Consider the following 13,648-nt stretch of genomic DNA (forward strand, 5'->3'; position numbering starts at 1 on the left):
GAAATGTGAAACTGCACACATGCAAAATATTTGCAACATATATGAAAGTTGTGATGCCCTCTAAACCAAAAGATACCAAATGGATCTAAAAGCCAGATGTTCTCAGGATAGGGCCTCTTCGCGTTCATCTTCTGCCTGTGCAACTGTTTATGGAATTGCTGTTCATAGGCACCTCTGGCTTGATTCTGATTTTTTTTTTTTTTAAAACCTACTTCTGAGGCTGCACAATTAGGAAGTATGGAGATTACTGTAGAGTTTTGGTAGTTAACCTTTATCCAGTTAAGGAAATTCTTTTCCATTCCTAGTTTGCTAACAGTTTTGATCATGAATGGATGTTGAATAATAAAAATCTTTTTTCTGCATCTACTACAAGCACTATTTGGTTATTCTGCTTTATTCTGTTTATACAGTGAATTACATTTTTAAGTGTCTTTTAATATTAAGCCATTCCTGGAAAAACCCATCCTGGTTCCCTTTTAACTGACATATAATTCCCACACAGATTTTACATACAAGTAAAATACTCAAATCTTGAGGGTACAGCTCAATGAATTTTTACATATTTGTGTGTGTATATGCAACTACCACCCAGATCAACTTTTCCATTGTCCCAGAAAGTCCCATCATGCCATTTCCCAATCAATACCTTCTCCAATAGGTAACCACTATTCTGACTTTTATCACCATAGATTAGCCTATTCTTGACATTGTACAGAACAAAATCTTACAAAATGTACTCTAGTGTCTAGCTTCTTTCAGTGTTACATCTGTGAGATTTACCCATGTTGTTGCATCTATCAGTAGATTTTTTCTCCTTTATAGTGTATACTATCCCTTTGTATGGGAAGACAACAATTTGTCCACTCTCTTATTGATGAACATTTGGTTTGTTTCCAAGCTTTAGCTACTATGAATAAAACCTTAATGAACATTCTTGTACAACTCTTTTGGTAGACAGATGCACTAATTTCTCTTGAATTGCTGGATCACAGAGTATGTAAACATTCAGTGTTAGTAAATACTGCTCCATAATTTCCAAAGTGATTGTACCAAGCAGGGATTATACTGCTTTTTTTAAGCCTATCTACCTAATTCATTGTTTGGAATTTCTGCTCTCTCCTGGTTATCACATATGATATTTACATTTGTTTCTCATTTTCACTTTTGCTTGGGTCACTTCTGAGAAGAAGAAATACCACCTTTACTCTATCATCTTCAAACTGCACAACCTCTGTCCTTTCTAAAGCCAAGAATGCATGGTTTGTTTAAGATTCAAAGAAACCATGTAATTCACCATATTATTAAACTAAAAAATTTTTAAAACATCTGAACATTTTGATAGATGCAGAAAAGGCAATTTGACAAAATCCGACATTAGTTCCTACTTAAAAAAAAATCTCTCAGCAAACTAGGAATAGAAGGAAACCCTCAATTTTATAGAGGGCATCTATGAAAAACCTACAGCTAATGTCATACCTAATGGTGAAAAAACTGAGTAATTTTCCCCTAAAATCAGGAACAAGTATGTCTGTTCTCACTGATTCTATTCAAAATGGTACTGAACATCCTAACTAGTGCAATAAGACTACAAACATAAATAAAAAACATAGAGATTGGAAAGCAAAAAGTAAAACCATCTTTATTCACAGACAACAGAATTGTCTGTAGGGAATCCAACAGAATCTATAATAAACTACTAGAACTAATAAATGAACTTAGCAAAGTAACTAATGTGTGTACTTGGTCATGGTTATGATACAAGGTCAATATACAAAAATCAATTGTATTCCTCTGTACTAGCAATGAATGATCAGAAAAAGAAATTTAAAAACAATATAATTTATAATAAAAATATGAGTACTTATGGGTAAATCTGACAAAAGATATGAAAGATCTGTATGCTGAAAACCACAAAATATTGCTGAGGGAAATTAAAGAAGACCTAAACAAATAGAGAGATATATCTTGCTCATGGGTTGGATTACTCAGTGTTGTTAAGATGTCAATTTTCCCCAGCAATACAATCACAATCAAAATCCCAGAATTTTTGTAGAAATTAACAAGCTGATTTTAAAGGTCTTATGGACATGAAAAGGGCTTAGAATAGCCCAAATAACTGAAGAATAAAGAAGAATAAAGTTGGAAGACTAACATTACCTGATTTCAAGACTTATCATAAAGCTATAGTAATCAAGGAAGTATGGTACTGTCATAAAAAATAGACAAATAGATCAATGGAACACAGTAGAGGGTCCAGAAATAGATCAATACATATATGCACAATGGATTTTCAACAAAGGTGCAAAGGGAGTTGAGTGGAGAAAGGATAATCTTCAATTAATAGTGCTGGAATCACTGGATATTCACACACAAAAAAAGAATTTCAATTCATATCTTACACCATATATAAAAATTAATTCAAAATGGATCATAGACCTAAGTATAAAACCTGAAAACTATGAACCTTCTAGAATAAAACATAGAGAAAAACAGTTGTGACCTTGAGTTAAGCAGAGATTTCTTAAGACATGATACCAAAAGCATAATCCATAAAATTGTGTAATAAACTGCCCTTGATCAAATTAAATTTTTCTGTTCTTCAAAAGACACTGTTAAGAAAAAGACAAGCCACAGACAGAAAGTACTTGCAAACCACACGTCTGATAAGAGACTTGGATCCACAATATAGAACTCGTGAAGTCCAATAAGTTTTAAAAAGGAATGAGGGGATAAGAGAAACAATTTGAACAGAAAACTTTACCAAAGAAAATTGCACATAGGCACAGGAAAAGATGTTCAACATCATTTGTCATTATGGAAATGTAAATTAAAACCATATTACACACCTATTAGAATGGCTAATATTAAGAAGACAAAAAAAAAAAATACTGACCAACACCAAGTGTGGACAAGGAACTGCAACACTCATACACTGCTGGTGGGAATTTAAAATGAGACAACCACTCTGGAAAATCATCTGGCAGTTTCTTAAAAAGTTAAACATACATCTACCATGTGATCCAGCCACTTCATTCCTAGGTATTTACCCGAGAAGTAAAAATACATGTCCATGCAAAGATTTGTACATAATTGCTCATAGAAGCTTTATTTATATAGTCAAAAACTGAAAACAAGTTAACTGTCCATCAACAGATGAATGGATAAATAAATGTTAGTATAGCCATGAAATGGACTACTACTCAGGTACAAAAAGGAATGAACTACTGATCCACACAATGCTATGGATGAATTTCCATATTGCTCCATTAATCCCATTACTTAGACTGAGTGAAAGAAGCCAAGTGATTCAATAAAAAAGTTCTAGGAAATGCATATTGATCTACAATAACAGAAAGCAGATTGGTATCAAGAGTTGTTTGGGGATGGGAGTGGGGAAATGTGAGGTTGTGGGGAGGGGAGCCAGGGAGGATTATAAAGAGGCAGAAGGATAGATTTTATTTTGTGATGATGGCTTTGCAGATGTATACATGTCAAAATTTATCAGATTATACATTTAAAATATGTGCAATGAATTCTCAGTTATACCTCAACGAAGCATGTTTTATGTCAGTATGTACTATATTTCCTTACAATCAGAAAGTTTCTCTTTCACCAACATACATAGTAGATGTACTTAAACACTAAGTACTTAAACTCAACACACAATCTATGCAAGGAACTGAATAAAGGCAAGTTACCTGCTTTTGTTAGGAAATTTCCAGTTTGGTTGAAATGGTTTGAAAAAAATTCCACTAATTTTCTTTAAAAACTTCCCTCCCCTACTCCCACCAAATAAAGGCTGGTGTCATATCTGAAGTGCTCATGCATCTTTCACTCCTTTCAGGAATACCTTGGTATAGCAAAGGAAAGGACACTGGAGCCATTCTTTAAAAACCAAGATTCTGTGAATGAGAGAGACTATGTAAGATTGTCTTATTAAATGATTTGCCAATGGTTAAATATTAGTAGTTTTTGAGACAATGAAGTTTGAGTCTGTCACGCTTAACTAGTAGACAGTGTGCCTACATACTGGAGAAACATAAGATTTTCATTATTTCTACAACTCAAAACAAAGGCCAGGAAACAATTTAAAAGCATGTAATGACTTGTATGTGGCTACTGTTAAAAATTTCCCAGTCACGGCTGAATAAAACCTACTACAGAGGCGTCAAATGTCTTGTACTGTATGGTTATTTGACAACAAACCAAAAATAATTTATCATCATTCTATAGATTTCAAATCTACGTTTGGATGCTAAAGAAAAGGTTGTGAAACCTCACTGTGGGCAATGGGAGCCACACAGCAAGATGAGGTAGAAATTGGAAATACAGAGGTAGAATGATGGGGATTTAGAGCATATGCAGTCTCAAGGTACTTAGAGTGAGAGTCCCAGAATTGGGATGGGGTTTGAAGGGAGTGAAAAGCCTGGGAAAGGCTCAATAGGGAAGGTGACAGAATTATCAGAGAACAGATGGCAAGCAACAGAGGGGCCCCATGAGGCTGGGGAACTCATATTACTTTTTTCAGTAAATCAGTCCAAGTGAAGTTTTCTCCAGCAACACTGAAAGCCCCAGAATCAGAGGTATAAAATATCCTGACAAAAAATAGGGTTTGGAAGGCAGAAAGAAAACAAGGGATTGGGCAAACTAGACGCAGCTGACGAAGTCTGCTCCAAGGATAGATTTTTGTTAATGAAAAGAAAAAAATAATAATTTTTGCAAAAAATTACCCAAAATCTTATCTTCCTAACACAAAGCTTTCTTTCATTTTTGTATATTCCCTTCCACTTTTTGTCTATACCAAAAGAAAACCATGCTTGTTTTAGGTGCTGTGTTGGTGCCTGATTCTCAACTGTCCTGTTGAGATGGCTCTCTAAATTAGGGCCTTATTATTAACTGTACCGTTTCCCCAGTACCAGTGTGTGCTGATTTAGCAGCTTCATTTCCACTTAGACTGCCAGTAAGGATCAACAGTTTTCTCGTCTATTTCTATTTGTTTGTGAGATTTTATATCTTTTGCCAAGGTGAAATTTCAATAACGAGTATGGGAAGTTAATGCAAGATCTCTACATCCCTCTTCCATCCAATTCTATTTGATGATTATTAGTGGGTTTCTGTGTTTCCTAATTTTCATGCCCCACATCATTTATCAGTCTGCTATGCTCCACCCCATGCCACCATTTAGCTCACATGTTGCCCTTGATACTTAGTAGTCGCAAACCTAGGATCAAGACCACTTATCAAAGCCGAGACCATACACTTTTAACTTCTTTATGGAGTCTGGCACAGTCCCCTACCCACTTTGGAATCCTCCCTCCACTCCTCCTCTTCTGTACCCGTTTACCACCAAAGAAGTTAGCCTGTGTTCACTTTGCTCCCATTGCATATTTTATCTATTAAACAACGGGTTTCTATTTGGTCTCCCACTTGGGTTTGGGAGCTTCTTGTTTAGTTACAATCACTTATTGAATGTCCACCATATGCCAAAAACCATGCAAAATAAGGTATGTGTCTTTCTATCTCCAGAAGATGAATGTTGAATGTACACATGAACACATGAGACTAGCATAGGTGAGAACTAGCCAGATCTAAAATTCTATAAAAAATGTTCACAATTTTAACTCAGCCCTTGATATTTCTCAATTCCAAAGAGCCACTAACGACAGCAGACCCCTCCAAAATCTTTGTTAAGCACACATGTTCTGGTGAGGGTGGAAATGAGTGTGTTGGACAGCAGGAAGGACGCATTCAGTGATTTCTAAACAGCATGAGGTGAAAGGCCCAAAGGAAAGAGCCAAGAGGCAGCCTCCCCAACTCTTAAGATCATGGTTTGGAAAACCCGCTCCCTCACACAGGAAGATGCCACTCTGTTCTTCCATGCCTTTATTGGTGACAGCAATGGACAAGAACAATACCAGGCATAGCAGACACCCTGGCCCAGCACCTGGGGTGGCAAGCAGGCCCTGCAGGGCCATTGGCACATCCAGCCCCAGCCTAAGATCCAGTCTACCCAGGCCATGTCCCCGAATGAGCAGGAGGCCGTCTGTCCAGTTTGTATGTGTGGATCAATCTGTCTGAGTGTCTGGGCCGCTGCCTGCAGGGTTCCCCCATCCTCGGCACATGGTAGGGGCTGCTGGGAACACAGCGTGGCATCCCCCGGTGGACCACTGGGCCCCGGTGCTGCCCATAGGGGATAGGGCCAGAAACTGGAGGTGGCAGGAGGCCAGGCACAAAGTTCACTCCAGGGCCACATCCTACAAAAGAACCAGTCATTTATGAGAGTGGGCTTTTGGCCAAGGTGAGCCCAGCTCTGCCTTTAGGCTGCTCTGGTCCTCCAAAGTGAGCTTCTCTGGGCTTCAGTTTCCCTATCTGCGAAATAGCAATATCACTTCCCTACTTCCAAACCAGGAAACTGTGACAACCAGTAAGCTGATTAATGAGTCTATAGATGCTGTTCCAGACTCAGCTGTAACTGAACCCAATCCTGCAGGAACACAAGGGTGATCCAACTCCTCTTAGCCTGCCTGGGCACAGGAGACGAGGCTGGGCAAGGCTGAGGGAGGTGTAAAGGGAGGCTGGGAAAGTGTGACAGGATGCTGCAGAGGCACCTACCTAAGTGGGGTGGCATTGAGAAGTCTTCCGTTGGGTTATAACTGAAGAATTCATGGGGTGGGAAGGGCTGGCCTGGGAAAAAGGGGGCTTCCTGGGGCAGGGGTGGGAACAGGGGAGGTGGGGAGGGCTGAGGAAGTGGGTAAGGAAAAGGAATGGGAGGGGGTAAAGGAGAGGGCGGGGGTGGGGGCAAGGCCAGCTGCTCCCCGAAGTCTGGGGGCTGCCCCTGGCTCCCCTGGAACAGATGATTCGGCTCTGGCCAGTCCTCAATCCACGGGTCTAGGAATGGGATGGTTGTTTTAGGTAGGCCGGGGAGGCCAGGCAGTCCTGACCTCTGGCCCTCCACACTTCTAAACCTCTACTCCCTCCTCCAGGAGGGAGCACCCTTTGCTTTCCACGTTTCCTCATTCCCTCTCATTTCAGGCCAAGCCCAAGATGTGTTCCTCCTTCCTTGCCTTTCTCAAAAGTCAGTGGCTCTGCCTTCATTCTGGTCAGGCTCCCCTCCAGAGTCCTCTCTGTCTGCCGAGCCTCTGTATCTTTAGCTTCTTCCTCTCCCAGCAACTCCCCACAGACCGATAAATAAGCTTAATAAGTCTCTCGGAAACACTCCCTTCACCCAGTAATCCCCTGCTCCTTTCAAACTTTCACAAAGAGTATTGTGTCTGATTTCCACTCCCTCATCAACTGCTGACTCTTTTATTTATTTATTTTTCACAGACTCTTTTAACCTTACTCCAATCCTTCAACATTTTCCCCACTAAATATAATCACTTCCTCGCAAATTTAACAAACGTCTTTCTTCCCGACAAATCACATGACATGGCCAATGGCCTCCATCCTCCCTGAAAGTACTTCTATCTTCGACTCCTTTTGTTTCCTCCATCAGCCCCTCTTCCCTGTCGACTCCAAAATGTGGCCATTGTTCTGTTCTCTCCTTCACAGTTCACACTCATACCCTTTGCTTCCATCTCTCTGTGGACACCACGGACTCTCAGATCTACTCCACATTTCCACAATACCTCAAATAGATTTGCCCTGACCAAACTTACCAACTCACTCTCCCACCCAGCTTCCTTTTGACGTCCCTATTTCTGTAGCTTCCAATTGGATTCAGAAGGCCTGAGCCTCTACAAACTAGTCTTACAAACTCTATGGCATCCCTTCCTTTCTGGGGCTCAGTTCTCTCAACTAAAAAACAAGGAAATTGGACCATTATATAATCGAAGTCCTAATTTACCTCCCTAAAGCTTCGACTCCTGGCTACCAAGTCCCAGAAGTCTGCCTCTATGACCCTCCTGGCCTGTCTGTGCCCCCAACCCCTTCAGTGCTGCAATGAACAGCCTTCTTTCTAACATGACTCATGCCTCCAATTCAATGAGCACTATCCTGTAGTACTGTGTACACAGCAATTGTGCTAGATACTGGGGCCAAAGAGATGAGTCGTCAACAAGTGAGGCAGGAACCCTGACATCTGAGGACATGATGCAGGAGAGAAGCGGACTTGGAAACCATCAGCCACGATGCCCCCTTTGTGAGCAGGCAGGAACTGAGAGGCTGACAACACCAGCCGAGGGGCTTCTTTGCTTCTGCCACACTGCCTGGATTACCTTTCTTCTGTTTATCTTTCCGCCCCCAACTTCTGTACTTAGTTAAAAGTATCCCCATTTCTTTCCTGTTCATTTGTAGGGTAGGGATCTTTTGACATGCTGTCTTATGTGCTCAGTGCTTGTATAAATTCATTTGTATACACAGATATGACTATATAACTAACCATACAGAACCATAACTTGAACTGCAGTGTTGCTCCTGTGATCCCACCCCAGGGGATGAAGGAGCACTCGGGGGCCACAGCAGTCCTTCAAGGGGCCTCTACTTCTCTGGAGTACCTCTGTCTTGTTCCACTTGTAAGACCTATGCTCTGAGGGCCTGATCTGCATCACTACCCTCCCCACTTGTGGTAGGGCTCACCAGGGGGGTAGTTACGCTTAGGCAGTTCCACACCCCAGGCGTCAGCCACATGGGTCAGAAGCAAGTGTGAGATGTGGCGATGGGCATGCTGGTCCCAGTGGATACCATCCCAGTGACGGTGTCGTACTGCATGCCGGAAATGAAAATGAAGGTCCAGGACATCGAAGTAGTGGTCCCCAGCCAAAGTAGCACTGTAGAAGTTCCCTTCAACCACATCCCGCCGCAGAGAGGCTGCCAGGGGCTGGAGCTAAGTGAGAAAGTGCAGCATCTAAGAGCCACAGTATAAAGCAGGGTTAGGAGGAAGGGTTCCCTACCAGCCAGCTGCCCCTCCCCCATCATGAAGAACCCTGGTCACTTGCCTCAGGCAGAAGAAAACCCCCAGTGACGCGCTCCCCCAGGGGCATCGCCATGTTCCACACCAGCAGGCAGGAGTCTGGCAACACCTGGTCCATGCGCATGAACACCCGCTCCAGGTTTTCTCGGTAGCTCTCCATTGAGCAGCGGCCATACCTTTTGGGCAGCAGACAGGGTGGACAAGAGCACAGGGGTGGATGGCCTCTGAGCCATACCTCCGCCCCCAACCAGTATTTCTCTCTGCCCCAGCCCCAACCTGGAGAGATCCCAGAGGCAGGAGTTGATGATCACCAGGTCCGGGGCAGGCCCATATGTCAGCTCCTCCAGGATGCCCTCGAGGTACTCAGAATAAACGCGGGTGAGGAAGTAGAAGCGCACAAGATGGTGGCCAGAACCCGAGCAGAACTGGCGGACCTCTCGGTATTGCGTCCCGTTGTGCAGCTCGCCCAGCTGACCCCCAGCCACAAGCTGGTCCTGTTCAAAGCTCAGCTCCCCCTGCAGACCCACCCCCACCCAGATGGTCAGACCCATGCCAGGGAGAACCCTGCCCGGCCAGGGTCTGTGCCCACCCACCATTGCCTAGCATGGCTGCCAAGCTTCCCTCACCTTGGCCTTTAGCTGGGCAGCTGTGAGCAGTGAGTCTTTCTGGAGAAGGAGCACCAGGTCCTTGTACACAGCCCGCTGGACTACAGGGAGACAGAGATCGGGAGGCTGAGGTAAACCTTATTCCATCCAAGCTCCTCCCAAGTCCAGGTCCCCCATCTTCCCAGGGCTAGGGTTGCCCAACACCACCTATGTGCAGTGTTGACTTTGAGGCAGGTGAAAAGGTGAGGTTAAAACATCCTGGCACTGCCTCCGATGCTTCTAGTTGTGCACCACCCCCCATTTAGTATACAGTGACCCAAGATCACCCGGCAGAAATAAGTCGGCCAAGTTACCTGGGAGACAGACAACAAAACTAACTGCTTCCATGAGGGAAATTATGGGGGGCTGTCAGGGAGAAAAAAGACACTGACCAAGGATAGGGCGAAAAGCTTGACAGGCTACATCTGTCAAGACAGCTCTGGAAGGTGCATGGGTACATAAAATGAGAAAAATCTACTGGACAGGAACAGATTAGGGGTCAGAAGAGGTCTGAGATGGAGACAAAGGGTTCAGACTTAGAAAACAGGTTGCAGGTGCGAGACCGGGAAGTGTGATCCTAGAAGAGCACTCACTCGAGTCCCCCAAGATGACAACGAACTTGTTGTGTAGCAACTGCTGAACTTCTGAGGCCTGGAAGTGGACCATGGTGCTTCGCAGCGAGCGGCGCTGCTCCTCGTTCTCCAGACAGAAGACCATGTCGCCGCTGACAACGACAGGCTGCAGGGAGAGGCCACTAAGCCGTGCGAGGGTGGGGACTCAGGGCAGGTCAGCCCCAGGGCCCGTCCCGGAATACATAAGACCTATGCCGACCCCTCCAGGAACCAAGCGGCAGAGTGGACCCCATGGTGGCGCTGGCCTCGGTCACACCAGAGGCGGGGTGTGGGAGACGCACAGCCCACAGGCCTCTGTGGCACCAAAGCGCACCCCGCCACGTGCCCGCCACCGCCTCGCGCATGCGCGCGCGCCCGCTAGCATCAATTACCGAGTCGCGGGCTTTCGCACGGTTCACCCGCGAACGGGGCAGGCCCGTGCACCGTAAGCCTCGTCCTCAGCGGGCTCTGGACCAAGCCTCATGTTTCCGCGCCCCAGGAAGCTGGTTGGTGCCGCACAGACCCCGCCCCGCTGAGCCCGTGCGACCAGGTTAGCCGTCGGTGCGCAGCCCGGCGCCCAGCGCTCTCCATGCGTGCGTCGCAGTGGGCCCGAGGGCGCCTTGGGCCTCGGTGCCCCGGGCGGCGACGCTCACAGCTCCCACTTCCGGTCACCCATGTCCCGCCCTGCGCTACTCCCCAATGCCCGAGGGGACAGGAAGGCAGCGGTGGTGGCCGCTGTGTCGGGGCAGAAGCCAGGGCCAGGCCCACCCAGACGGGCTCAAGGCCCGGGTGTGTGGGGGGGGCGCGGGGGCGGCCGAGTGCAGCTGCCCACAGTGCTGATGGCAGTGGCGGCAGCCTTGCCACGTGACCCGGGCAGGCGGAAGCGGAAGTACCGGCCTGGAGCCCGCGCTAGGCGGGTGGCCGCTCAGCGCTGCCCAGCAGCCTCCTGCACCAGCCATGGACTGCTACACCGCAAACTGGAACCCGCTCGGGGACTCTGCCTTTTACCGGTGAGCCGCCCTGCCCTCCCGCCCACGACCCGGCTTACCCAGCTCGCCCGCCGGCTTGAGTCTCCGGGCGGAGCCCGCGGCGGCGCGCGCCCCCGTCACTCCCGGCTCTGGGGTCCGCCCCTCGCCGGCTCTACCCTGTCGTCTGCCCCTTAACGCACACCCGCGTAATGGCCAGGGAGCCAGGCCTTCTCCTGCTCCAGCGAAGGAAACTGAGGCAAGCCCAGTGGTCACACAAGTAGGGGCAGAGTCCAGCGCTGAAGCCCAGGTCTGTCAGTCTCCGGAAGGATGCTCAGATCACGTTGAGGGAGGCCGCCCACTGGTGACAGCGAGTGCCCAGTCTCCTGCCAGGAAGTGCTGCTGAAGTCAGACCACAGGGGCGCTCCCAGTGGGGCGGGATCGCACAGCAGGCGGGGAAACAGTGCTGACCAAGGCTGAGAGAAGGGGAAGAGTCGGCAGTGAATCCAGGGGCATCCCTGGCTAGCAGTTCTCTCATGGGAGTCGTAGAGTCCTAGACTACTAGTTTTTCTAAAGTGTTAACCCATCACATCATTACCCTAATTAGGATTTTTCAGTGGTTTCCTTTTGTAGGATAAACTCCTCTTGTTAAATCTATAAGTCGACTCCTGTTTGTCCCTCCAATTTAATTTGCCCCTCTCGTACCCAAATTTTGTGTTCCAATTGCACAGAAGAGGACCCCAACACACCATGTTTCATGGCTCTCCATAGTTGCAGCAGCCTGCAGTTCCTTTTGTGGGCACTGCCATTTCCCTCTTTGTCTTACTGGAGAAGTTGTGCTCATCCTTCAGGACTTAGTTCGAAGGTCCTTTCTGAAACTTTCTCCGACCCAACCCCAGTAGAGTCAGCTGACTTTCCTTTCCTTTGGGCCTCACAGGACCTAGTGCTAGAATAGAGTCTGTTATGTATGGCACAGTAGGGCAATATTTGTATAGGTTTCTTCTGCTAAACCAAGTTCCTTGAGGGCTGAGAGCATATTTCTTGTATCTCTTTATCACAAATACTATTTAGAACAGTGCCTGGTATGTAGTTGTTGCCCAATAAAGTTTTTTAGAAATACTTTATTACTACTAAAAGTCACAGAGATCACATTAGAATCTTATTTCAATAGAAGATACCTGTTTGCTATGAAACTATGTACTATTGTTATTCACATATTAAAACTTTCTTATGTAATTTTTGATACATAAAATGTCAGCCCTTAAAGAGGACAAATGCTTTGTGGCAATTTTTAGAGATCTGTTGCATTTGTTGTTTATATCTGATTCTTAAAATATGTCTATACTATATAAAAAAATTGCAAAAGTTTAGTTAAAATTAGTAAAGTTCATAGGAAATCACAATGATTTTAACTGTTTTTGTGGTAGAGAGATGCCAGTTGACATAGGTGATCATGTAACTTAGTGCTTACAACACAACATACACTTTCGAAAATATTAACTTATATTATTTTTGGAAATACAGTTGCCTACAGAGAGGCCCGTTAAATAGAAGAGTACTAAAAATGATGACCTCATTACTACAGAACTCCTGTTTATCACTGAAGTCTTAGCTTTGTTGTTACACTAATAAAGTTTTAAATGAATATAAATGTCGAGTCTATGCCATAGACCAGCATACCTAGCCAACCCTTACCTATGTGTGCTGTATTGCCAGAAAGATGTAGAGGTCTAAGCCTTGCTGTGGAAGATATATTATTCTTGCTAACAGATGTGCCCTTCTATGTACTAGACACTCAGCTAAGTTCTTTATGTGTATTAACTTGTTTAAGTCTCACAACTCCATGGAGCAGGTATCATGCTTAAACCCATCTTACTCATGAAGAAACAGACACACAGAGGTTAGGTGACCAGGTTACACAGCTGGAAAGTAGTGGAGTGACGATTTGAATCCAGTCTTCTAGAACCTGTACTAAAGGATAGAGTTTTTTGTTTTTGTTTTTTAAACAGAAAAATAAAATAGTGTGTTCTAGCTTCTTCACCAGAGTAGAAATGTTTTAAGTGCAGATACTTGGTGTTATTTGTATTTGTGCATAGCCTTATGCCAGGATTTAATACATGTTTAAGTGAGTGAATGAATGATAAACAGGTGGCAGACAATGCATGGCAAGTCTTATCTATAGGACAGGATTCTTTTGCATTGGAAGTAGTGTTTTGGAAAACTAATTTGGCGAGGCAAGAAGAGGGAATGGTGACTAGTTCTTATGGGGCTTCAGAATTTTAGCCATTTTTATCCCCCCAAAAAACAATTTGGGCTAATCCTGTTAATGAATTTTACCCAACCCATTGTCAGGCTGGCTGTATCAGCCAATAAAAAGATATGGACCCTGTCTGCCCTCATAGAACTTACAGCTGGCAGAGGAGACTGTTGATAACCACTCAGTTTGTTTGATCATAATCACTATGAAGGAGAGGTGTAGGGTCCTAAGAGAGCATATAACAGACTGAGAAGTCAGAG

The 13,648-nt window shown here is 45.0% G+C and overlaps 2 protein-coding genes across 5 annotated transcripts in view; one reads left to right on the forward strand and one right to left on the reverse strand.

The window, feature by feature from the left end:
• Positions 1-1,613: 1,613 nt before the first annotated feature.
• Positions 1,614-11,853, reverse strand: PCED1A (PC-esterase domain containing 1A). Of its 4 annotated transcripts, none has more exons than XM_023537041.1 (8): positions 11,215-11,853; positions 10,149-10,293; positions 9,538-9,617; positions 9,188-9,426; positions 8,937-9,087; positions 8,578-8,824; positions 6,613-6,888; positions 1,614-6,254 (listed from the first exon to the last, which is right to left on the reverse strand). In XM_023537041.1, exons 2-8 carry the CDS (start codon positions 10,270-10,272, stop codon positions 6,007-6,009), a joined length of 1,365 nt encoding a protein of 454 aa, XP_023392809.1. In that variant the 5' UTR covers positions 10,273-10,293; positions 11,215-11,853; the 3' UTR covers positions 1,614-6,006. The 4 variants fall into 4 exon arrangements, with proteins under 4 accessions (XP_023392809.1, XP_023392815.1, XP_011367821.1 ...); XM_023537047.1 differs by having other exon boundaries at positions 10,149-10,309; XM_011369519.2 differs by lacking the exon at positions 11,215-11,853 and adding an exon at positions 10,559-11,046.
• VPS16 (VPS16, CORVET/HOPS core subunit) overlaps positions 10,993-13,648 on the forward strand; it is a 21,534-nt gene continuing 18,878 nt past the window's right edge. Inside the window, exon 1 of the mRNA XM_011369509.2 lies at positions 10,993-11,176. Within this exon, the coding sequence (XP_011367811.1) occupies positions 11,124-11,176 (53 nt within the window). The 5' untranslated portion in view covers positions 10,993-11,123. The remainder of the gene's footprint in view (positions 11,177-13,648) is intronic.

Source organism: Pteropus vampyrus, unplaced genomic scaffold, assembly GCF_000151845.1.
Source record: "Pteropus vampyrus isolate Shadow unplaced genomic scaffold, Pvam_2.0 Scaffold7, whole genome shotgun sequence".
NCBI lineage: Eukaryota > Metazoa > Chordata > Mammalia > Chiroptera > Pteropodidae > Pteropus > Pteropus vampyrus.